The 24,425-nt window shown below is 35.1% G+C and overlaps 1 protein-coding gene across 1 annotated transcript in view; it reads left to right on the top strand.

The window, feature by feature from the left end:
- Nucleotides 1–2,113: 2,113 nt before the first annotated feature.
- Nucleotides 2,114–24,425, top strand: part of LOC145693219 (lysosomal dipeptide transporter MFSD1-like) — a 66,540-nt gene continuing 44,228 nt past the window's right edge. Inside the window, exons 1-4 of the mRNA XM_081769010.1 lie at nt 2,114–2,311; nt 12,475–12,625; nt 15,061–15,186; nt 23,137–23,342. Coding sequence (XP_081625136.1) covers nt 2,152–2,311; nt 12,475–12,625; nt 15,061–15,186; nt 23,137–23,342 — 643 coding nt within the window. The 5' untranslated portion in view covers nt 2,114–2,151. The remainder of the gene's footprint in view (nt 2,312–12,474; nt 12,626–15,060; nt 15,187–23,136; nt 23,343–24,425) is intronic.

Here is a 24,425-nt window from a genome sequence, read left to right as displayed (position 1 = left end):
AAGGAATCAGCTCCCAAAGTTTTTCGGTGGAGTTAGATAACACTGGTCATTGACTATGATAATGCAAACTGTATTACAATCATAATTTAAGGTCGATAAAATTAGGATTGCAATCTTTCCGTGAATTCTGTAGAGTTTTCCACAACAATAATTAAAATTTGTAGGATTGAGATTATAGTGTAGAATTATGTACCATGTGATAATAGAACATACACTGATAAAATAAGGATAATTTGAAGTACTCTCAAAAAGGTTTAAAAGTCAACAATAAACATAGAATATCATTCCTTAGGAAACATCCTTCCTCTATTAGATATAGATTATATATTGAATTTAGGCAATTGCTATTGTTCTGAATATTGATAAGGATGTACATGAGATAAATTTTTGTTAATCATAAAAGTACTGGAAGCTCACCAGATTCGACAAAGATAAAGAGTACTTTAAGTATGTAAAATATGAAGAAATATAGAAATATAAGGTTATATCTATCGTATTATGTGAAAAATATTAGCCAATATGATTTTTTAAAGTAGATAGTTCGCATTTAACATGACATTATACAATAAAATTCAAATTTCTATTCTCTTAAGATGTTTGATTCAACAGGTATTTTCATGCTTTACTTCTAATCATCGTAATTATAGGTTAACATCTTCCATCGGGAAATTTTCAAACATTTTGAGATATCGTCATTGTTCATGTCGTCGCTTGTTGGTGTTCACACTAATCGAATACATAACAAAAGAAAATCATTGCAACTTCGGAAAAGCCTCACGGTTACATCATTGTGCTGTAACTAATGTATGTGGTGAAAAAGAATTGAGTCATCAATATCAGCAGTAAAGGCTGTATCAACACCTTATGCGTAGAAGAAATTAAATGTGGCGTCTCTTTCGGACAAAGTTTAACTGTTTAAGCTGCTAGTACTGTGTCATATTCGCCATTGGGATCAGATATTTATTTCAGTGAGAAGTCGATTGCTAGACATTTTTGCTCGAAACTTATAAGCCAGTTAACAGAAGCCTCCTACATTTCTTCAAATGAGCCAAAACGTTATCCACGGCAGTGTTTGTTCATGAGTCTAAAAATATAGGACCTTATGCAGAGTCGTTCTGACGCGTGATTAGTGTCATATTAGAGTTCGATTAACATATGTTTCCTGCCTTAATCTGGCCTTCAGTATGATGGCAATCATATATCAAAACGACTCTGCATAAGACCTAAAATAGTCAAGAGGGGTAAAGCACTACTGTACAGAGCATTTGGAGGGTGTACTTCACTACTCAATTCTCCTCCCGGAGAACGCATTACACTACACGTACACTTGTTTTCGTCTCATCACATTTCCTCCATAAACCTCTACCAGTTCTTGATGAATTTCTACCTGCTTCTTTCCCTTGGCACACAAAAATTGAATGACATACGCACCTCCACTTTTACGTAATGTTCCAGTACTTGTTCCACATTTCGACTGGCCTAGTCACAGGAAGAAGCACGTCATGTAGTGATAGCTGTCAGGCTTTTTGAACATCGATATATACTACTTACAAAAATTATAAATACACACATGCAGAACTCTGGATAGTACAGCTAAATTCACCTTTATTCTTAGTTCTTCTTTGTAATATTTCACTTCATAATATTTTACATCATGTAAAAACATATTACAAGACTAGTCGCTTTGAGAAAAAGACCCTACGGGAGAAAAATATCCCAAAAGAGGTTTCTTTTGAAGAAATTTATCGAATTATCGCCAACTTTCCTTTCAACGTGTATGAAGCTCGCATGGGTATTGTGTCTGTGTCATTTTATACTTTGGGTCTCTTTCAATGACCATTTACGACAACACAACGCAAAATTAGTGTTTTAGTTTGAGATAATATGCATTCCTTTTTATATATTTTGTGTTGCGCTGCGCCCTGCAAATTTAACATTAACATTATTCCTTTAGGACATCAAGAACCAGCTAATCCTGTTTCTTTGAAAAATATTATTTTTAAAAAATTAATAAATTTCCTATCCAACCATTATAGCCAGTGACGGAACTGTACACCCAGTAGGGAAATTGCACTCTCGGATCTTGGCAACTCTGTCGCTCACATGTCAGATGTCACTTGTCTTGTCAGGGTATGTCACATTTGTTTCGCGATGGAGGAGGCGGGCGAAAGTGCACAAATGATCAGAGAAGTTTCTCCAGAAGAGGAAAGTATTCAACGTGAAAGAAGAGGTGGTGGATTAGCTATTTGTGACCCAACACACACTGTCCATCGATTTATTGCGCTAATTTTTATGTGCCTTCTTGGATTTGGTGAGTGCAAAGTTGATTAAGTGAGTCATAGATGACTTCATCAATTTGTTTTGATACGCCTCATAGGGTTTACTTTTCTATAAACAAACACGCACGTGACAAAGATAATGGTAGCTTTAAAAATACATCAAGTTCTGAGTGAGAAACAATGTATATACAGTACATAAATTATGATGCTTTAATGCAATATTGAGTAATTGTGGTATAAACTGATAATCGTCATCATTTAAAGTAATTGATTATATATAATCGTAAGTGCACAGCAAATACTGTGCAGTTCTCAAATCCGTTTCGTCAGAGGAGATTATGCATATTTAGGCGGTATTAGGCTACAACGTTAAGATTTTATAGGTAATAAATTGAAATTTGTATAAAAAGAAAAAGTGTGTGAATTTAAAGGACTTCCTGTTTTTTTTTTTTTCCCTACAAACAAATATGTAGATACAAAAGATGGTAGTATAGGCTAATGGAAAAAATAGTATGTAAACAGCTGTAGTCGAATAACTGCAAATTAATTATTGGCAAGCAATAACCTATCAAAGGTGCTAAAGTAATTGTAATTGGCGCGGTTCTGGAATACCGGCCAGCATCCCCACCAATTCGTCATGAAGAAGGTAATTAATCTGGCTACTAACCCGCCACTTCACTCGCTATCGCTCGCTTGGCATTACTATGTGAATTGAGTATTGAGCTTTCATAAAGAAAGAAACCAGCTCATTGTAATAACAAGTAGAGGTCGTGTCTGTGCCTTTGGCACAACCTGCACTCTCTCATGGATCACGAAATAAGGCTCTTTTGCAAGCATACCTTGTACAATAATAAAGTTGTTGATAGAATTAAGAGTTTTTAGAGCAGAAGGGGGGGGGGGGAATGAACTAATAAGCAATAAATAATGATGAGGTGAACACGTTTACAGGTTGTCAATGTGTAAGGTTAGAAGTAAGGATATATAATGAGTTTGAATTATGGAAAACGCCTTTATACTATTACGCTTCTCTCCGCTCGGGAAAGACAAAGGATATAGTATACATGAAGCTGCATCTGTTCCCGAAGGAGCAGGACGCTCATACTTTTAGGGATTATTCATTGAGTATGTACTAGGGTGGATTGATTTAAATCAGTCTGATTTAAATCACTTGATTTTTTAAATAAAAATCGTTGATTTAAATCGAATTCCGAAATAAATTAATTTAAAGTGAAAATAAGTAAAATCCCGTTTCTGTTCTGTTATTTCGATTATGAAAGGTAATAATCATAATACAATGAGACTCAAATGTACAGTATAGTATGAAAACAAGTGTCATGCAGAGGATTAGGGAAAATCCCGTCTTGAACAGGTAATGGAGCAATCCTGCTTTCTTCTTTTCGTAACATTGGGTTTGGGTTTTAAAATCGTTAACTATTCCAACGGGGAAATCACCATCGTTATTTAAGACGAAAATTATTTTTTGTGCGTGTCTGTTTGTTTGTTCCCAGATAATAGGGTGTATTTAGAGGGGCCCTATTCCCCTCCATTTTTTTTTTTTTTTTTTTTTTTGTTAGTTTTATAACTTTGGGCGAAATTTATGTATTTCATGCCGCAAGCTAGTTCTGAGTTTTTAAAAATAGGCCCCTGCCAAATATCGGTAACGTTTGTGAAAAAAAAAAGTGTTATTTTGATAAACGTTGCTGTACTTTTTCCTTAATGCTTAACCTTTTAAATTATATCACCTATTTTTAGGTGATAGGGTAGCATCTTCATTATTCGATTAAAAAAGTACCAGTAAGGCTTTTTGCTTCGTTTTCTACAAGACTGGAGGCATTTTAGAACACGTTACATATGCTTTCACACCTTTCTGCGTTAAGGCATAGTGTGTGATGACTTCATAAATTTAAAAAGATATTTTTTGTTATGCGTATTATTATTACTTTTTGGCGGGTTACATTTTGCATTCAGAAGACTGAAATTTTGCACTCTCGTGCAGTGCACCCCTTAATAATTTTCAGATGTTTTCAGATCTCTGCGTGGAAACAGCGGGGTCCAGAGAGGCAAAAATGTTTTAAAAAAGGATATTGTTAACAAAAAATTGCTTTTTTCGTGATTTTCACGTCTCAGATGGAGATATATGAATGGTACCGTTTGAAAGGCTGTTCTATTCTGAAGAAAATGATGTACGTACTATGCTTCTTGGCTAAATAGGGGTGTCTCAGGAAACTGCTACCTGAGATCTTGTTTTATACGGGAATCTGAGGTATTTGGGGAATATTTTTCGCGGGCTTACTTTTGCATAACAAGATTGAAATTTTGCACATTTATTCAGTGCACCCCTCAGTATTTTTCTGATTTGTTTCAGATCTCTGCCTTAAAACAGGGGGAGGGGTCCACAGAGGTAAAAATTTTTAAAAAAAAAAGAAGATATTCTTAACAGAAAATCCTTTTTTCCGTTATTTACCCACCCCAGATACACGATGGAGACATTTAGAGGGTATCGTTTGAAAATTTGTTTTATTCTGAAGAGAATCAGGTACAAATCATGATCCTAGGATAAATAGGGATGTCTGAGGAAATTTTTATATTACATCTGGGGCATTGTGGGAATGTTCTTAGCTCATTGTTAAATAGTTTCCTCACCCTTACTACTCAAGATAGAAGCTTGAAATTTTGTACACACATTTAGTACACCCCTTAGTATTTCCCAGTTGATTTTGAGATCTGTGCGTTAACACAGGGGAATCCAGAGGGGATCAAAATTTTTTAAAAGAAAAGTAAAAAAATAACGATTATTCTCAAAATTTCTCGCTTCAGGGACATGATAGGGAAATGTGAATGTTAGCGTTTCAAAAGCTATTCTATTCTAAAGAGAGTGATGTATATAACATGATCCTAGGATAAATAGGGATGATGCTGTAGCTGCTTGACTGGAAGTCTATAATTTACCTTTAAAAAGAGCCATAATTTAAAAAGTTTAAGAAACATTGTTTGAGGATGATATAGATTAACGATTGGGAATAATTCAAAATTCAACGCCAATATTTTCACTTCAATTGCATAATTAGCATTTAATACTAATTCCTGATTCTTTTTCTTCAGTTCGCAACTTGTATTACACGAGGAGAAAGATTTGATTTAAATCAAAAAAATCGATTTAAATAAAAAAAAAATCATTTTTTTCCACCCTGGTATGTACGAACTTACAAAGGGGGTAACAAAGTGACTTTTATTTACTTATCGACTGATACGAAAATGAAAAAAGAACGTACCCGTAATTTGTATCTGCATGTGTAGTGCCCTTGTACTTTATCTATGACTATGTGTGTGTGTGTGGAGGGGGGGGGGGAACTTAACGCATATCGCATGTCTTGTGCACATGGATACTTATTACTATTGCACTACGTAAAAAATTCTACATGGTATTTCATGTAGAAGTGGTAGTAAAACACAGAAGAAACGCAGTTCAGGGGGTTCTCATGTATATTATTACCATGACAAAATTTCAAGAACTACGTACTTAACGAGCAACCATCGATTGCGACCAATATGTAGAGGGTCTAGTAACATTGATGGTAATCTATCCAGTTGATCCCAGGATATGGACAATCAAAAGTTCTCTACGTCATTACAGATATTAGAATAAGTAGTTTCTATGGGAGTGATGATGGATATCATCCTTTTTTAATAAAATAGCCTCAGTGCTGTTGAGATAAGCGGATTAATATAATGACGAGGATGCAAACTAGTGATCTGTTCGTCAAATACAACGCTAACATGAAGCTAAATGACTTCCTGCTCGAGAATGGTCCCTGGTTCGATCTCCGGCCAAGTATTTGTAAGTTTGTGGTGGACATTCATTTCATCATTAATAATCCGTCTCCCTTAACCAAGAGGCCATAAATGTGGGACATTAAACTGAAAGATTTCATTGCAAAGATTGTTAAATTTACATCATTTAATTTGAGGTAAAGTTCTTATTTATGCCTAGGTTTTGTAAAAGTCGTCTTATTAAGGAGTTTGATTTGCCATGTACTCTGTGATGCTGCTATTTCTTTTTCACTTCCTTAATTGATTGATACGTGCTCTAAGCAATAACAGATTTTTATCAACTAGACTTTGTTAAGTCTGTTCCACCAACTATTACAGAATTTGAGTTTGATTACGAATGGCACATAAATCCTGCATGTTGTTTAATTAGAGTATATTTAGAAAATTCATAGCATTTATAGAAGAACCACCAAGAGTGAGTCTATTTCAGCTCGCAGCGGCAAGGCTTAGGCACCGAGTGAAAAAGACATCTAAAATGATCACACTCACCTACCTACATAAACAGACGGGAGCACATAACCTTGGCCAGTGATAGGCAAACTGCGGGCCAGACGCGTCCCCTCTGAAAGTTCTACCTGACTCACGACATGATTCCTAATCTGACGCATGAAAGCACTGGCTCCCACTGTAGTTTGAAGTAAATAATATTGAACAGAGTAAATTGTTATTTCTTTTTTAGTTCCCCCCCCTGAAAAAGTTTACCTAGCACTATTGCATTGTTTTTATTTCAAAAGAAAAAGCATTTCAACATCTTTCGTCGATTTTATCTTGGAAGAAAATTATTTAACAAAAAAAAAAAAAAAAAATCATAGTTGGCTGCTAATGCTTATAAGCGCGAAAAGTACAGACAAGAAGGAGGAAAGATATGACCACGGTCTTTTATCAGTAGATACCATCCCGGGATTTGGTTGATGGAACAGGGAAAACTATTGAAAAAGCCCAGACGCGATGTCGGGCCTAATTTTCGAACCCAGGATCTTCCGAATGCTAAATCAATGCTCTACCACTGAGCCAAGCCTCTCAGTGTAACTCAATTCTTTCTTTAAATGCAAATAAAAAGTTTTTGCTATTTACTTACCTGATTGACTGATTAAAGTAGCATCTAGTTGATATCTTTATTAGTAATAGAGACCATTCCGAAATGGATGAACGAAAGCAAAACTGACGCGGAACACGATAAGGCACTGAAAATTCGAAATAAGACACACACCAAGGGCGAAAGAATAATTAATCACATAAAACACGAGCAGATAATCAGTCACACGCCCACGCAAATAATAGTAATATTCTGATGCCAACGTATAAATGTGTCTTTATGAAATTTGTGAACAAGACGGAATAGACAGCTCTTTCTCAGCTCATTTGTCAGATCTAATTGTAACGTGAGAGACAGCGAGCTTGGAATTGTGCGAGAAATCCACCTCTTTTCAATACTGTTGCCAGCAACACTATAAACATACTAATCCTAGAATCAAAAAGCATACGATATTGTACTAAACTAAAAATGAGTGTGTTTCATTGTATTGAAATCCATTCAAATAAATTCTAGCAGTTCTCCAAATTATCCAGTAGTAAAGCTAATTTTATTTAAAATGTATGTTCATAAGTTTCACATAATTTCCATGTAGTGATGTCTTGTAAAGGGGCGAAATGAAATGGAACGAAGAATGCGGCGGGACGACCACTTCAACCAAAATATAGTTCAAGGGATTGAGGAATGGTTAGCGGACTCAGTATTGTTTCCAAAGGTCCGCTGCTTCATAATTGTTCTTACGTCTTCATCTTCTCCTCTTCCAAAGGGAGTTCGTTTCCAAGCAAATGATAACGGATGACAGCTAAGCGAGCAATCGTGTGCTGTGACTCTTAATTGTTGGAAGCTGTGGAATAGTCGACGTACATATCGTTTAAAAAAAATAAATCGGTTAACGCGTGGCGCAGCTTTCGATTGGAAAGGCTTAGTGCTGGGATTTGAGTGTTAGAATCCCAGTTGGAGCCGCTATTATGGCTAATGTTGTCTATAGTTTCACTGCGCGAATGCAGGTATGATTACTTGTCCATATGCTAAAGTAACCAATTGACGGACCAGCGTTCTGGGAGGCCACTTCGTGCATGTTCAAATCAATATGCAAAATGTGATGTGCAGAATCAGGGTTTTTATTGAAGAGAGAAAAACAAGGTTTTTTTGGTTTAAATGATTTACTCTATGTATTTATATTAGATATGGACAGAAATTAGTTTGTTTCGCCTTGGTGTTACTATGCAACAAGGTTATGCTGGAAGGTGTCACATAAGCTTAAAGCGGAATCCAAACCGCTTCTCGACTTACACCCAAGAGAAATTGTCCATTTGGACACGAAACCGGGACTAATTGGTCACAGGTGCGATTGCCAACTCACGAAGGACTCCTGATAAAAATACGTTGTACTGATCTTTACATAGGCCTACTTGTTAATATAATTGTCAAGAGTTATTTCAGAAGGTCAAAAATATAAACAGTTACACAAGTAAAAACATTATACCAGAATTAAATATAAATCCGGAAGCTCCCGCCTTAGCCATTGGGAAAATCCTGTTATTACTTTAAATGTATTTGTATGTAAAATGTTGAGGTCAACGTATCATAATCACTACACTAAAACTGAGGTATTAAATTACAAATTTGGTATGTAGATATCATTCAGTAAATTTAAAACAAAGTCAAATCCAAGTTGATATTGGAAGCTACGTAGGCAGTTTGATAAATTTAGCCAATTTCTATCAATATGTTTAAGCAACCTTGGCTTCTTTCTAAAACAACAGACATTCATTCAAGTAGAAACATACAATTTGGTTTCATTTCGTATGTTTAGGCTTAACAACCTTATAAAATACCAAGGTTATCACGGAAAAGACTTTCGCTTAAAGGGATTCCTCGAATCGCTACTTGGTTTACACTTGAAAGATGGGTTGTGGTTCGACCGAGAATTGAACACGGGGCCGCTTGATTAAAAGGTGAAAAGTAGATAAACGTAATGGGGATGGTTTGATATGTGGAAACGTCAGCATGAAGTTCACACGATTTAAAGCATTTTTCGTTTTTTTTTACCAGGTTTTTTTGCTAGCCAAGCCTGTGCAGAATCTACAGATCTTAACCTCTTCGGCAATATCTCACACGGTCAAAGGACGATTTCCCTTTATCAGATTCACCACCCTAACAACAACTGCATTCCGATCAAATTGTGGCCTTCGAGAACGCTGGTCACTTTTCACTGATGTCCTATAATTTTTGAATCGGTTGAACCACTTTTTAATTTGTGTTATCGCTATAGCATCGTCTGCAAACGCCTGCTGAATCTTACGAATCGACTTACTTTGATAATCACCAAGCTTTTGACAAAATTTGATTCAGTATCTTTGCTCAATTCGTTCATTCATTGTGGGAGAAATAAAAAAAAAGAAAAAAAAGATTCGACGAATACGTATAACAGAATATTACTCGACGCCCAGCAGCCAGTGCCTACCACACTCGAACGCGGAAAAAAAAAATCAAACATGCGAATTAAACTGTCTCCTTCCACTGGGCACAGTAGTACGACCCTAGCATCACTGCTATACGCGGGAAAATTCAAGGTCGGATACTTTTTGACAGGGCTGGTAGACCACTACTCATTAAAATGAAGAAAAAAAATTAAGAGTTCTTTTCAAACATTTTTCCAGAAGTGGTCCCTTTGCCCTTGAAATGGCATCTAAATTATGACGAGAATAGTTCTGTTATAGGATTAATAGTAGTAAGTTGTTATATATATATATATATATATATATATATATATCAGAAGTCATGAAAACTTGGTTGAAACCAAAATTTGTTACTTCCTTGCATCTATTTCAAATCTAGGAAAAGATCATCACGGTTAGGAAAATTCACCTTCGGTTGAGAATGGACCACTTTGGTCAGTTGCGAAGTTGACCGACTACAGAAACATTCAGAGTTTAGTTATGTAGGTCAATCACATAATATCTTAACTAACGAGGAAGCTTAAACACTTACATTTAAGTTCTTTACTACAAATAATTCCTTAATCAAAGAAATGAGTCTCGATACGTCATATTTTGTTGAGTTGTATTTGGTCTAGGAATTAATTCGTGCGGTTGGTACGCACACATTGAAGCTGTAGTACAAACACAAAATACATAAATACCTTAAGAAAAATATTGTCCATCGCTAGCCACCACTTTCACCCATCTGTCAGGCAATGTACGGATTCCGTGGCGAAAGAAGTCCTCATCCTTGGAAGCGATCCAGCCAGAGACCCATGTTTCGATATCTTCTGAAGAAGTAAACCGCTGTCCAATCAAATCGTTGTTCATGCAATCGAACAAGTAGTAGTCCGAAGGAGCAACGTCTGGTGAATACGGCGGGTGGGGTAAAACTTCCCATCCGACATTTTCTAAATAGGTTTTGACCGGTTTTGCGACATGTGGGCGAACGTTATCATGTTGAACAATAAGTTTATCATGTCTGTTCTCCCATTCTGGTCGTGTTCTGGCCAGAGCTTGCTTCAAACGCATTAATTGTCGTCGATAACGTTCTCCATTCATAGTTTCACCCGGTTGCAGCAGCTCATAGTACACCACACCTTTCATATCCCACCATATGCACAGCATAACCTTTGCACAGTGAATATCTCGTTTTGGTTGTGATGGACCATCGCCACCATGATAGACCATCGCATCACCTGGTTTCACCTAGGCCTTTTTTCGTTTAGGGTTCTCGTAATGGATCCACTTCTCATCAACCGTAATAATTCGATGCAGAAACCCCTTTCTGCTCTGTCGTTGAAGCAGCAATTCGCAAATGGTTTTTCGTCTTTCAACGTCTCTGTCTTTCAATTCATGTGGAACCCAATGTGACATCTTTTGAATCATTCCCATGGCTTTCAAGCGTTTGGAGACTGTTGTTTGATCAACGCCTAATGCTGCTGCAAGTTGTTCCTGCGTTTGACACGAATCCTGCTCGAGCAATGCTGTCAATTCTTCGTCTTGAAATTTTTTTGGCTGTCCAGCTCGCTCTTGGTCTGCCAAGCCGATATCACCACTTCTAAACCGTGCAAACCACTTCTGACACATTCGCTCAGCTAGAGCATGGTCACCATACACTTCCACCAAAATACGATGACTTTCAGTCGCACTTTTCTGCATGTTAAAGTAATGCAGCAGGACACCCCGCAAAAACACTTTATCAGGCACAAATTGCGCCATGTTCACTTAACTACAAACTGGTGTTGTTGACGCTTTAATCCACTGCCCTATACTACGAACGATACGCGATGACAGGGGTTTGCAACACATGTGTGGATACACGGAACTGTGGGACGCTCCGTTCGTTGCGCCATCTCTTGTCCACCCGCACGAATTAATTCCTAGACCAAATAAAATTAAGTCGTCGTCTTGTATTAACATAGCAAAGAAAATAACCTTTCCCAGTGATGAGTACAAAACATCAAATTTGACTAGCACCATGGCTGTAACAATTTTAAGTTCAGAACGCCGAGAGACCTGAGCGAGCACCAGTTTGGATTGTAATCTAATGTTAATATCGCTTATTGTAATTATGTTTTCTCGTTTTTATTTCCAAACATTTTTAATGGTTTTAGATTCAGTAATTTCATATTCAAAGCAAATATACCCTATCTACCCCATATTATAAATAATTACTACACATTATGTGAGCTACGAATGGGTATATAGCATTAATCGTAGCAATCAAAAAGAAAAATCATAGCCTTTGAGCTTTTGAGCCTCATATGTATTTAAATTGATTTGACTTAATAATTACAAACATATTTCCTTGAGTTTGTTACCATATTAATACATGTCCATCGTTAGTGATCTTTCAGCCAGCACCATACACAAGTAAAGGTACTATATACCAAATCAAAACCTCGTTAAAATGGAAGTGAATCCGCGAATGATGTGACTCGAGTACAAATGCTCAGGTGGGCTAAGCGCTAATTTCATTTCATGAACTTTGAGACTACTTTCTATGAAATTACAAGTTGGTACTAACCACTAATAAGATAATATTTAAAAAAAAAATACTCAGTGTAAGTAATTTTTTTAATGAATATTGAATATGCATCGTATAGCAATTTCAATTATAAGTTAACTTATGACAAAACCATGGTCCGCAGAAAGTTAAAGGATTGGTTTTGTTTACTAGATATTTAATATGATTTCATTGTTACTGTAAAGACTTGCACGCAGTTGATAATAGATTGATCTAAACACGGTTGTTATTTTTGTGTGCATTTGAAATTAACTAAGTGTATTTCGTATTTTTACAATTTCTTAAAGTGTTGTAATGTATGATTTTTTTTTTTTCAAGGTTCCTATTTCTGTTATGACAATCCAGGAGCGCTACAGGACAATTTTAAAAATGATATGGATATTACGACCGCCCAATTTGCAAATTTGTATTCATATTATTCGTGGCCAAATGTCGTAGTGTGTTTTATCGGGGGATTTTTAATTGACAGGTAAGAATGTCTTCTCTCTAGATGAGGGTAAATGTTTGACTTATCGCATTGTTCAATAGGTGAATGGGTGTTCAATAGCAAAACATAAACTTTTCTTTTTTAAATTTTCAAACAACCTGCTTTTCACCGAAACCGTTTTCGGTTTTTCCAAAACCGGTTCTTTTTCCCCCAAAGTTGGTTCTATTTCTGACCAGAATAATGTTTCGTTGTTCTCCGGAAATCATATTCCGTTTCGACAGAAATAACTTTATGTGTTTTCCAATTTTCACCGAAACCATTTTCGGTGAAAAACCGAACCGGTTTTTGCAGAAAACCGAAATGTCAGTTTTTCTAGAAACCGGTTTCCGGTTTTTATAAAAACTGGTTTTGCCCATTATTATTATTATTATTATTATTATTATTATTATTATTATTATTATTATTATTATTATTATTATTATTATTAATATTATTATTATTATTATTATTATTATTATTATTATTATTATTATTATTATTATTATTATTATATCCTGCGTCATCGGATTCTTTCCTGTAAATTTCTAATCATTGTTTTAGTTTTCGTATAAAATACAGTTTTACACTTAATATTGAGCAGCTAAATTTCAGTTGTTAATCTATTGATTGTCGCTGTAATTTTAACAGTCCACTGAGTATTTTATAAAAGAACTATTTGTTCGGATTAATCTTTTGTGCGGAATTCCGCAGTTGTCTTTTAATTTTAGTGCAGAAATGCTAAAATCACAATTGGAGATGTAAAGGAAAGAATCTGGCGACGCAGGTTAAATAAATAATAAAAAAAAAGTGCCGAACATGATCCCCGTTCTTGTGCAAATAACAGGCACAAGGCAAGTCACGTTTCTTATGGATATGTGTCTTTAGCTTCAATCAGTAGATAATTAACTGTATTTTCTGTAGTCACGTTCAGCATGGTTGCAATTGGTTAAGTATCGAGTAAACACTAAGATACATAGTTTAAGCAGAATTACAAATTTGAAAATTGTGCTTATAATAAATTTGATATATGCCTTTAGAGTCATGCTCATTTACGCACACACACAGTAGAAACTTCACTTATTATTTATTATGTTACTTTTGTTTCTTACCTACAGTATAGTAGTAGTCATTCGTAGTTGTATTTCCTAATAGCTGATTAGTTCGTCTATTGTTTTGTGATGTTTCTATACAGTGGATGCCTGCGGTTTCCTTAAAAACGTTAAATATAATGGATTGTCCGAAATACAGGGGAAGAATTTTCTAACATTGTACTTCCTTTGTTATTTTATTATTGTCCATATGCAACATTATATTGGTAGATCAGTACATATTGTTCTATACTGTATAAAATAATGTATACTTACTGGATTGTGCCTGGAAACAGGATGATGTTGGAAACCATACCAGAAAAGAATGTTCGTTTATTATGCAATAATAAACAATAGCAGTTCAGTTTACATTTGAAGTGTTTATATATGTATACACAATTACGAATATACACTCAAATTAAATTATAGCATGATAAAACGTATGGAATACATGCTTCAATATAACTAAAGTGTTCACTTATTTGTTCCGTAATACAGAGTAAACTTCCCAGTATTTCGCTACATACATAATCTTTAACGAGGATTAATGAGGCCTAATGAATGTTGTATATTGAAATCTTCACATGCTTATTGTTTCAATATCAGTGAACATTTCAAATATATATGCAAAGTAACGTATTTTTAGAGTAAACAATTTCCCTTTCTATGTAAAGGATAATCCAGACGATTGACTCTTTCATAATGAATGATGTTTGTACAGAGCATCCCCACAGTCTTTAGCTATTGTGAAACTGTTATCTCTGTTTTTCAGGCCTATGTAGATGAGTGTTATTTCCTCCACTGATCTTGATGTAACTTTCCTTCTTAAATCATCCAATATGGATTCTGACTGCAGTTCATTGTTTCCAAATCGGTAGTGATTCGTGATTATGGAGTTATATATAATTATACAAAACCTGTAGAAAGAAATTTCGTTTAAAAAAGAAAAGTCACTGTGCACTGAAATTACGATGTGATATAGCTATTTGAATGGTGTTCATTCTAGCTTTGGAACTGTGCTCCTCCCTTAAATAAAAGTAAAGTCTAATCAAAGCAAATTGCTTTTTAATATTTAAAAAAAAAATAAATAAATAAAAAATTCAGTTTCGACAATACACATTATCTGATGCAAATTTTTTTTTCCTGTCTTTTCTTCCTCTACTTCAAACTTACATCCTAAACTTAGGCACTTTCTTCTTCTTTTTGTACTACACTTCTAATCGTCACTTACACGAAAGAGGAAATACATATTTTAAAGATTTTGTCCATTCTTTAGGATAAATATTGTAATGAGATCGGTAAAATACGTGGTTTTGATTTTTTTAATGAATATATTTCATTTTTTTGCAGAGTATTTGGAATAAGACTCGGAACCACAATTTTTGCAGCCATTGTAGTAGTAGGACAAATTGTGTTTGCTCTTGGAGGAATTTTTAATGCATTTTGGCTAATGGAGGCTGGACGATTTATATTTGGGTAAGTTTGAGTTGAACTTGGTGGTGCATATAATTGAAATGCTATATTGCTATTTTACGTATGAGCGGCTCCTTGTAATCAAATAATTATCCTCACATCACTACTCCTGGTATCTGCGTAGGAAAAAAAAAAAAAAAGGTTTCAACATAACAGGATTCGTGTTTAGATTTTCGAATGAGTATTGCAGAAAAAGGGATTAAAATTAAAACAAGGAATTCGTCCCATGTATAGAGAATTCCACTGAAGTAGATTCCTCTGTGTATTTCATATTTATATTTTATGATATCGTAATGTTACCAGGCTTCAGTTTTCTCATGCTTACTGTTGACAGCATATCCCTTATATTTCGAAAATAAATCCAGAATTACGATCCAACCCTAGGCTAATTTACCTCACTTGAAGTCAAATCCTCAATTCCTGGTTTGTATAGAAGCTAATTTCGTAAGTAACATCTCTGTATTGTTAATTTTTGTTTCGTAAATGTCATGTGAATTACTGTATTTTAAATTTTGCCGTAATGCAGAAATCGGATGATCTTTTTCCTTTACATATGTTGTTTTAATCTTATTGGTGCATTTCATTTTGTGATATCTGTGTATGTTTTCTTACAGGCGCACGAAACTTGATTGCATTGATTTGCAAACTCTCGGTGAAATAACACAGAATTCTTAAGTGATGTGACGGCCGTATTTAACCCTTAACGCACCAAGCCTAAATCGTCAACGTTGTTTACCAAGCTGGGGTCTTCTAGGGACCCCAAGTATTATTTTAATTTCTCAACTTATTTTTTTGCACTTTTTTAACGAACGAATGCAAAAGGATGCAGGACACTCGTGCACTTTTGCACATTGATCGAATTATGTAGCAGATATTCCAAAAGGATGCAGGACACACATAAAAATCGAGAATAATTTGGTTCTTATAGTTTGAGCAGTATCACCAAATATCACCCTCTGGGGTCCATAGAGGATCCCGCTTGGTGTGTTAAGGGTTAAACTGCATATTCTGAACGCATTTAGGTTTATTTTATTAGAATATATTTTTCATTTTTATGTAGTATGTTGTGTTAGCCTTGCGAGCGTTTTTTCCCCAACCATTTCTTAAGTTACTTCATATGGTGACAATTTTTCTTTAATTTTAAAAGAATATTTCTCTTTCCCGGAAAACAATGAAAAAGCCCTTCGTATATATATATATATATATATATATATATATATATATATATATATATATATATATATATTGTAACGTATAGGAACCACCATAAAAATGTAACGGTTATTAACCTATTATTCTTACACGTTACATTTAGCCCACAGTTCGTGTAGATTTTAAAATATGTCAACACGATTAAATTACTCTAAATCAGACACGCCACATATATCTCTTATTACCTTTATATTATTATTTTCACAACTCCATTAATAATAATCTTTTTTGGTCATCATAGCAACCTTTTAAACAACTATTTACTGTTACGGTAACTAGGAGCACAGTTTATACATTTAAAACCAACATAGTTTTCAGCTACTACGATTAAATCTTATTTCTTTATATTTTAGAATCAACAACACATTATCTCTTTTATTCTTCTACTCAACAGATTGTGTACTTTTACGCACCGTTGCCCAAAATCAAGATAAGAAAATGGAAGTACTTTATCGCATAGATATATAATATTGTTTTATATATGGCTTCCGACGATAACTTCTTGAATTGGTTACAGTTTAAGAAAGAATCCTGGACCGTTACATAATTTACATACGTGCTTACATTACTTTTCGAATAGCCCTTGTATATATAAAAATTACAATACATATATATTAATTGCATTTTATCTCATTCTTATATTTATTTAACAATTAATTCCATTTTAATTGTATAAAATTATCGACGAAGAGGACTAATTCAAAAAAATATGATCAATTTATTAATTGTTTAGGTCCTAAAATAGATTCTTTAAATCAATATTATGGGAGCTCATTGACAAATTTAATTAAAGTATATTGAAATACTACATAACTTATTTCTTCCATTTGGGCATACTTAAGATGATTATAAAAGATTATGAAAGCACAATACAGATAAGTGAAGCGAATTACAAAGAAATCACAACAATACTCAAAATGAAACAAAACAAAACTTGATTAGTATAACGGAATAATACAAATAAAGAAATTATCATATTATGAATCATCGAAGTTGGTGTAGATTAGAATATGATATAATATATTTTATTTATTCAGGCATAATTAGCATAACTTTGATAGGCAATATTCGTATTCATGCCACAACGATTTTATATATATATGTATAAATCATGATTCGTGTTGATGTGGATTAGTTAATTTCTGTGTAGAATTCAACAAAGTACAAATAACAAATGAAATCATTACGATATTTAAAGTGAAATAAAACAAAAATCAATTGAATATGTTTTCTCGGACGCCACAATATTAGCTTAAGTTACATTGCTAAAGGGTTCGGTTAAGTTACATTGCACGCCACAATCTTGTATATAGTTATGCCTATTATGTACTTCAACGGTATTCCTATTTCTATTTTGAGAATTTCTGCCACCTATGAATCTATTACGTGTAAAATTAAACTTATTATTCGCTTGGTTCCTAAATGTATTACGATTATTGTTCCTGTTTCTCCTAAAATTAGATTCGGTTCTATTACCGGTAACATTGGGTTCAGTTCTATTCTCATTACAATAGAATCTAATATTATTTCTCGCATTAAGAACACCTTCTTCTCTGACATTGATGTTGCGAACAGGTACATAACTAACTTGATTACGATTAGCATAGGCTTGATTTCGATTACTATTAGCTTGCAACATAGATTGACTTTCAAAATTTTGCACTATCATAATAAGGTGATTGAAATTAACGCATTGTGCAGAAATCAACATTTGTTGCAACTTAAAAGGTAACAAGATTCGGATTGATGCTACTAATCTTGATTCCTGTTGGTATGGATTAATTAACTTCAATTCATTATATACGGATATTACAAAATCAGTGAGACTCTTATCCAATTTTGGGTTATAATGTCTATTTCGAACTAAGGCGTCTCTATTGGCCAACATGAAATCATTTTCAAAATTGGAAAGTAAGGCATTTTTAAAATCTAAATAATGTAAATTACTTCTGATTGCTTTAAACCATACGGAACACGGTGGTAATGAAACATGAGGCAGAATTTTCAAAAATTTGGATCGGTCTACTCCAATTAATTCACATTCTTCCTCGAACTTTTCTAGGAATGTGCTGGCCGGGATGTCATCTGTCTTTCCACTAAATTTTGTTACAGATCTAATTTCACTGAATCGAAAATGATTACCTGTACTATAATGCTTACAATGCTTGGGATTTACGGAAATGTGTTTCCGGCGCTGAGATGGATACTTCTTCAATTTCTCTTTAGTATTTTTACTATCGTCTTGTTCTTGATATCCTTCCGATGAATTATTATCTTCCGCTACTGCTAGGTGGAATAGGTTCATATGGAATAGGTTCACCGTTGATAGCCGGAACTCGATCACTATTTGGAGTATTAAATTTCTCTTTGATCGCATTTACTTCTTGCAATTCCCGGATCTGATTGGTATGCTCATTAACTGCAGTTTCCACAACTTCCACCGAACTTTGTACATCAGCAAATCGATGTAAAATCTGTTTCATCTTATGATCTGTTTGTCCTAATTTAGAATGTATTTGTTGATTTATTTGCTCAAATTTAGCATCCACCTGTTGTGTTAGTTAGTGTGTTATGGATTGAGTTATTTGGTGGGACATTTCCAGAAACACTCATTTTTAGTTTATAAATTCTTTTCCCACTTCTGAGCAAAGTATACTCCGTGTTGACTGCTATGCTGAAACTGCTTTACTATACTTCAAAACTAATCTCAAGGTCCTGGGCGGAACCACCATCTAAAATGTAACGTATAGGAACCACCATCTAAAATGTAACGATTATTAACTTATTATTCTTACACGTTACATTTAGCCCACAGTTCGTGTAGATTTTAAAATATGTCAACACGATTAAATTACTCTAAATCAGACACGCCACTTATATCTCTATTACCTTTTTATTATTCTTTTTGCAACTCCATTAATAATAATCATTTTTAGGTCGTCATAGCAACCTTTAAACAACTATTTACTGTTACGGTAACTAGGAGTACCGTTTATACATTTAAAACCAACATAGATTTTCAGCTACTACGATTAAATCTTATTTCTTTATATTTTAGAATCAACAATACATTATCTCTTTTCTTCTTCTACTCAACAGATTGTGTACTTTTACGCACGGTTGCCCAAAATCAAGATACGAAAATGGAAGTAATTCATCGCATAGATATACGATATCGATGTAATATACTAGAGAGGACCCAAAAGAAACCGGACTTTCGTTCTAAAAACATAATTTATTACATTTTTTTTTTCACAAATTTCTTTCAGTCTCCTTCAAAGTAATCTCCATTAAATGCGATTCATTTCTCCTATCTTCTTTCCCACTGTTTGAAGCAAGTCTGGAACTTTTATATCGTCCAATGCGCTCTGCGAAGTTCTTTTTACAGCCTTTACACCATCAAGACATTTTTCTTTTAGATTTTGTTTAATTATCGGAAAATGTCATGTTGGTCAAAAAGTTTGGATCATTTTCAATCTGCTTTTTCGAGTCCTGGCTCAAATTCAAACGAATGATTTGATCCTATGTGAATAGGCGAGAAACAAACTTAGCGGCAACATGTCTCATTTGCAAAACCTCAAGCTGGCACGAGTTCCAACTCACTTCTGCCTGTTTTCAAATATAATCGATCATGAAACGACGATCCTCGCTGATTTTGAGGCAGATTTTTTCGATGTTTTCGTCGTTTCGAAATGATGAAGAGCACCCAGAACGAGCATGATCTTCAACACTCATCTCTCCACACTTAAAGTGCCCAGTCCACTCAAAAAATTGTGTGCGGTTCATAATATCCTTCTTGAAAGCCTGTTGAAGCATTTAGTAAGTTTTTGTTACCGATTTTCCAAGTAGGAAGCAAACACACTCCTTGTTCCTTTGAATCTGCCATAACGATTTCGCAGGCGGCAAACGAGAACAGTTGAGAAAAACAATAATACGATCAAACGTTAACCCCCTACGCAGACGCCGCTTGGCCAACTGATCTGGGAAGGTTTCTACTAGACCCACCTAGCAGGAGAACTCTCTACTACGCCTAGGAACGGCAGCGCTCTTTCAATCCGGTTTCTTTTGGGTCCCCCATCGTATATAGATAGATTTATTTTTAAATATTTACAGTTCATATACCGCGTGTTTCCGTATCCTTAGATAAAACTTGTAGGAAAACATGAAAGTCTCGGTCAAAAAACTACTTTTGCCGGCGAAATTTTGGGCTTTCTTAAATATTTCAATTTTGATGGAGATATGACACTATATTCTACTTTTATTTCTCTACTAGAACACAAAAAAACATCCACTTGCATTCTGAAAAATAAATCCTGAAAAAATGTTCTAGTAGAGTTCTTTATGAATAACTACATTGTAATTATATGTATATAACAGTTATTGAGGCTGCTAAAATTCAAAGGGAAACGTTTAAAACGTTATTCATAAGTGTCTTATTTCAAAATTCTAGACACGATATAACAGTAAGGAAAGAAAGAGTTTTGCATATAATAGTGTTTAATTACCATTATACCCAAAATAGCCGGTTATGGTTTTGATTTTGTAAACTGAACTCTTTGAAGTTCAGGATAAAACATTTCCCGAACAGTGAACAAGATGTAGGCAAGGTTTTATACCAAAACAAAAATGATTTTGTATTTGTTTCTTGGTTTATGCACGCTTTCTCTCTTGTCCCAGATTGAGTTTAGGCAGCCAGTAAAACACATACTGACGATATCAGGTATCAGATACTGACTGATAAAATTTTGACTTTTAGCGAACACTATCTTGCGGGTTCGAAAAGCTCCTGCTTGGAATTCCTAGAGTTAATGTACTGTTGGTGTTAAATGGAACTATACCCCCTAATTTTGTATGTATATACTATTCCTATGTACTGTTATATATACAGGGTGCGGCACGCAAAACCGGCCCGTAAAGTGAACACATAAAATGAAATGTAATGTATTGAATATGACTACTCACCTTCACAGCAGGTGCTGAAAGTGTCCTCCGCCCAGTTCAACACACATGTGAGCACGATTGAGGAGATTCATATATACCCTTGTCAGTTCTTGTGTTGTAATGCTATTGGTGACATCCTGGATCCTGGTCTTGAGTTCAATTGTGTGTGGATTTGTTTCGTATACTCTTCCCTTTAACAGTCCCCATAAGTAAAAGTCACACGTGGATAAGTCTGATGACCGAGGAGGCCACAAGCCTTTGCTGATTGTCCTCTCTGGTGTAAACATCTCATGCACAAGGGACAATGATGCAGCTGATGTGTGGCATGTTGCACCGTCCTGCTGAAAGTAACATAACTGACGCTCCTCTTCGGTCAAGTGTGTATAAAACTCCTCCAGGATTCTCATATACACGTCACTGTTCACTGTCGTCTCAAAGAATATGGGCCCAATAACGCGTGTGGCGGAAATGGCACACCAAGCACCAATCTTCTCATCATGCAAGGGTACCTGGTGGATTGCGTGTGGATTTTCTGTCGACCAATACCGGTTGTTTTGGGAATTTACGTACCCAGACAGGTGGAACCACGCCTCGTCACTCATGATGAGCATTAGTGGATCCAAGAAACCACTGGCAACATTCTGCCGTATCGTGACAAAACGCTGTAACTTTGGCGAAGAAGTTTTGCGAAAATGAGCCTTAAAGTTTTCATCCGAAAATGTGATCTGTATTGTGTAGAACCAGTGTAACTAGGCAATAATGGTCAACCAATCAATTTTCACCAAATTTAATCACACAACATGCATTTACGTAACATTACATATAACCACGTGTTTCCAAAGTCAAGATACACTATTTCTACACGATACAGATCACATTTTCGGATGAAAACTTTAAGGCTCATTTTCGCAAAACTTCTTCGCCAAAGTTACAGCGTTTTGTCACGACACGGCAGCATTGCTCAACAGCCATGAACAGAAATGAACCTTCTTCTGCAGGTCAGGCTCCTTCAGTTCTTGCACAACACTTATCCGGTACGGTTTTAACTTCAGTCCCCTTAAAATACGTCTGCAACTTCTCTCACTCGCATGAACCTGTTGACTCAATCTCCTGGTTGACTTTCGAGGACTTCTTGTCATTATCTCCTCCACCTGCATCTTTAATTCAGGTGTGCAGACAGATGGTCGTCTGTTCCTGGGAGCATTTTGAACCGATCCTGTACGCCGCCATTTTTCAATCAATTCCTGAATGGTGCTTTTTGCTGGCACAGAACGTCCTGGAAATTTCTCCCGAAACAAATCCTTTGTTTTCACAAAAGATCCAGTGAGAATGAACCCTTCAACAATGGCATCACGCTCGGGTATCGAATACGGCATTATCACACACTGACACTCACCCGGCTTAACACAACGAGGCCTTTTTCTCAACTGGTTTCGACAAGTTTCACTGGCTGCGGCTGCACGTGACTGCTGCAGGTCACGTAAGTCGACCCGACCTCGACACGCCATCTCTTGGTAGGAAGGTAGATTATTTAAGTGTTGCCAAAAACACAATATACCAGAATATTACGACGGGCCGGTTTTACGTGCCACACCCTGTATATATATATATATATATATATATATATATATATATATATATATATATACAGGGTGTGGCAGGGTGTGTATATATATATACATACATATATATATATATATATATGTATGTGTGTGTGTGTGTGGATTATGTATGTATTGTCTTTGCAATGTGATAATGTATCTTGTATGTGTGCTAATTTTATTATTTATTTATTTCTAGCATTGGGGGAGAGTCATTAGCAGTGGCGCAAAATAACTATGCTGTTCTTTGGTTCAAAGGGAAAGAATTGAACATGGTATTTGGTTTGCAATTAAGTTTTGCTCGAGTGGGATCCACTGTCAATTTTAATGTGATGGAACCTTTGTACAATCTGGTCAGCCGTTATTACACTGGCCATATGTGCACAGGAATAGTTTTAATGATTGGTAAGTATTTGTAGTCGTCCACTGAAACATATAAAGTATATTTATATTGAGGGGACCGCGCTAGCTCAGTGGTAAAGCGCTCATATCTGATGCAAGGAATCTCTGGTTCTATCCCAGGCCATGTAAGTTTGTGAGCCCACCGTGATAGTCTAGTTGCTAGTGCATATGCCTTTGATGCATGGGTCTCGGGTTCGATTGCCGGTTGGAGAGCACAAAAATTTAACTTCACTTTCGTTAATCATCCGTCTCTTTTAGCTTAAAGGCTGTAACCATAGAACATTAAACTAAAATTTCATTTCATTTCATGTAAGTTTGTAATGAGGAATATTGTGTCTGTGCTAATAGTGATTACAGAGTACGTATTGGATAACTTAAGCAATATATAGAGCTTAACTTGTATCCAGGAAAAACGAAAAGTTTTGTAGACACTTTCGATTGATATTTAGTATTCTTATCAATAGGTATACTGCGCTGCTAAATTGGAAACAAATAGCAGTTTCTTTGTAGTCTTTATAAGAGAAATAAGTACATTTAATCCTCGCTTTAAAAATAGTGCAAAGTGTGTTAAACAATATGTTACAGTTGCGTTTCACTTTCTTGATGTTGAGTTGTAATTTTTCATGTGTTCGCAAAATAGAGCCTTTTCTTTCTTTTTTTTTCTTTTTTAATTAATTAGTGAATACATAATGAATACTGTGTTTAACATTAAAGTTATAAGTTGTAGTTGCGTTTCACTTTTTTGATAAGTTGTAGAATCAATGTCAGTTTCAAATGTTCTCGTATATTGTTAAACACAGTTTTCACCATTTATGTCGTAACTGGAAGAAAAGTGCTCTTACATTTAGGGAGGAAAATTTAAGAATCTTAAAAGAAGAAATGAAACAAAAATAATTTAGATTTGGTAAGAGTTTGTGAAGTTGGATGGGAAGATAATAGGTGATTGCGAAGCAAAGGGTATGAAATGTTTTACTAGGTAATAAGAACAGCTCCTTCGTGGTTAAGCGATTAGCGTACGCGCCTTTGGCGTGGAAGACCCGGGTTCGATTCCCGGTAGGAGCTCATGTGGTTCGGATTCCACGTTAA

This window comes from Thermobia domestica, chromosome 8, assembly GCF_964235325.1.
Source record: "Thermobia domestica chromosome 8, izTheDome1.hap1.1, whole genome shotgun sequence".
Taxonomy (NCBI): domain Eukaryota; kingdom Metazoa; phylum Arthropoda; class Insecta; order Zygentoma; family Lepismatidae; genus Thermobia; species Thermobia domestica.
The sequence above is the reverse complement of the archived record's forward strand: the minus strand, read 5'-3'. Positions and strand labels throughout refer to the sequence as shown.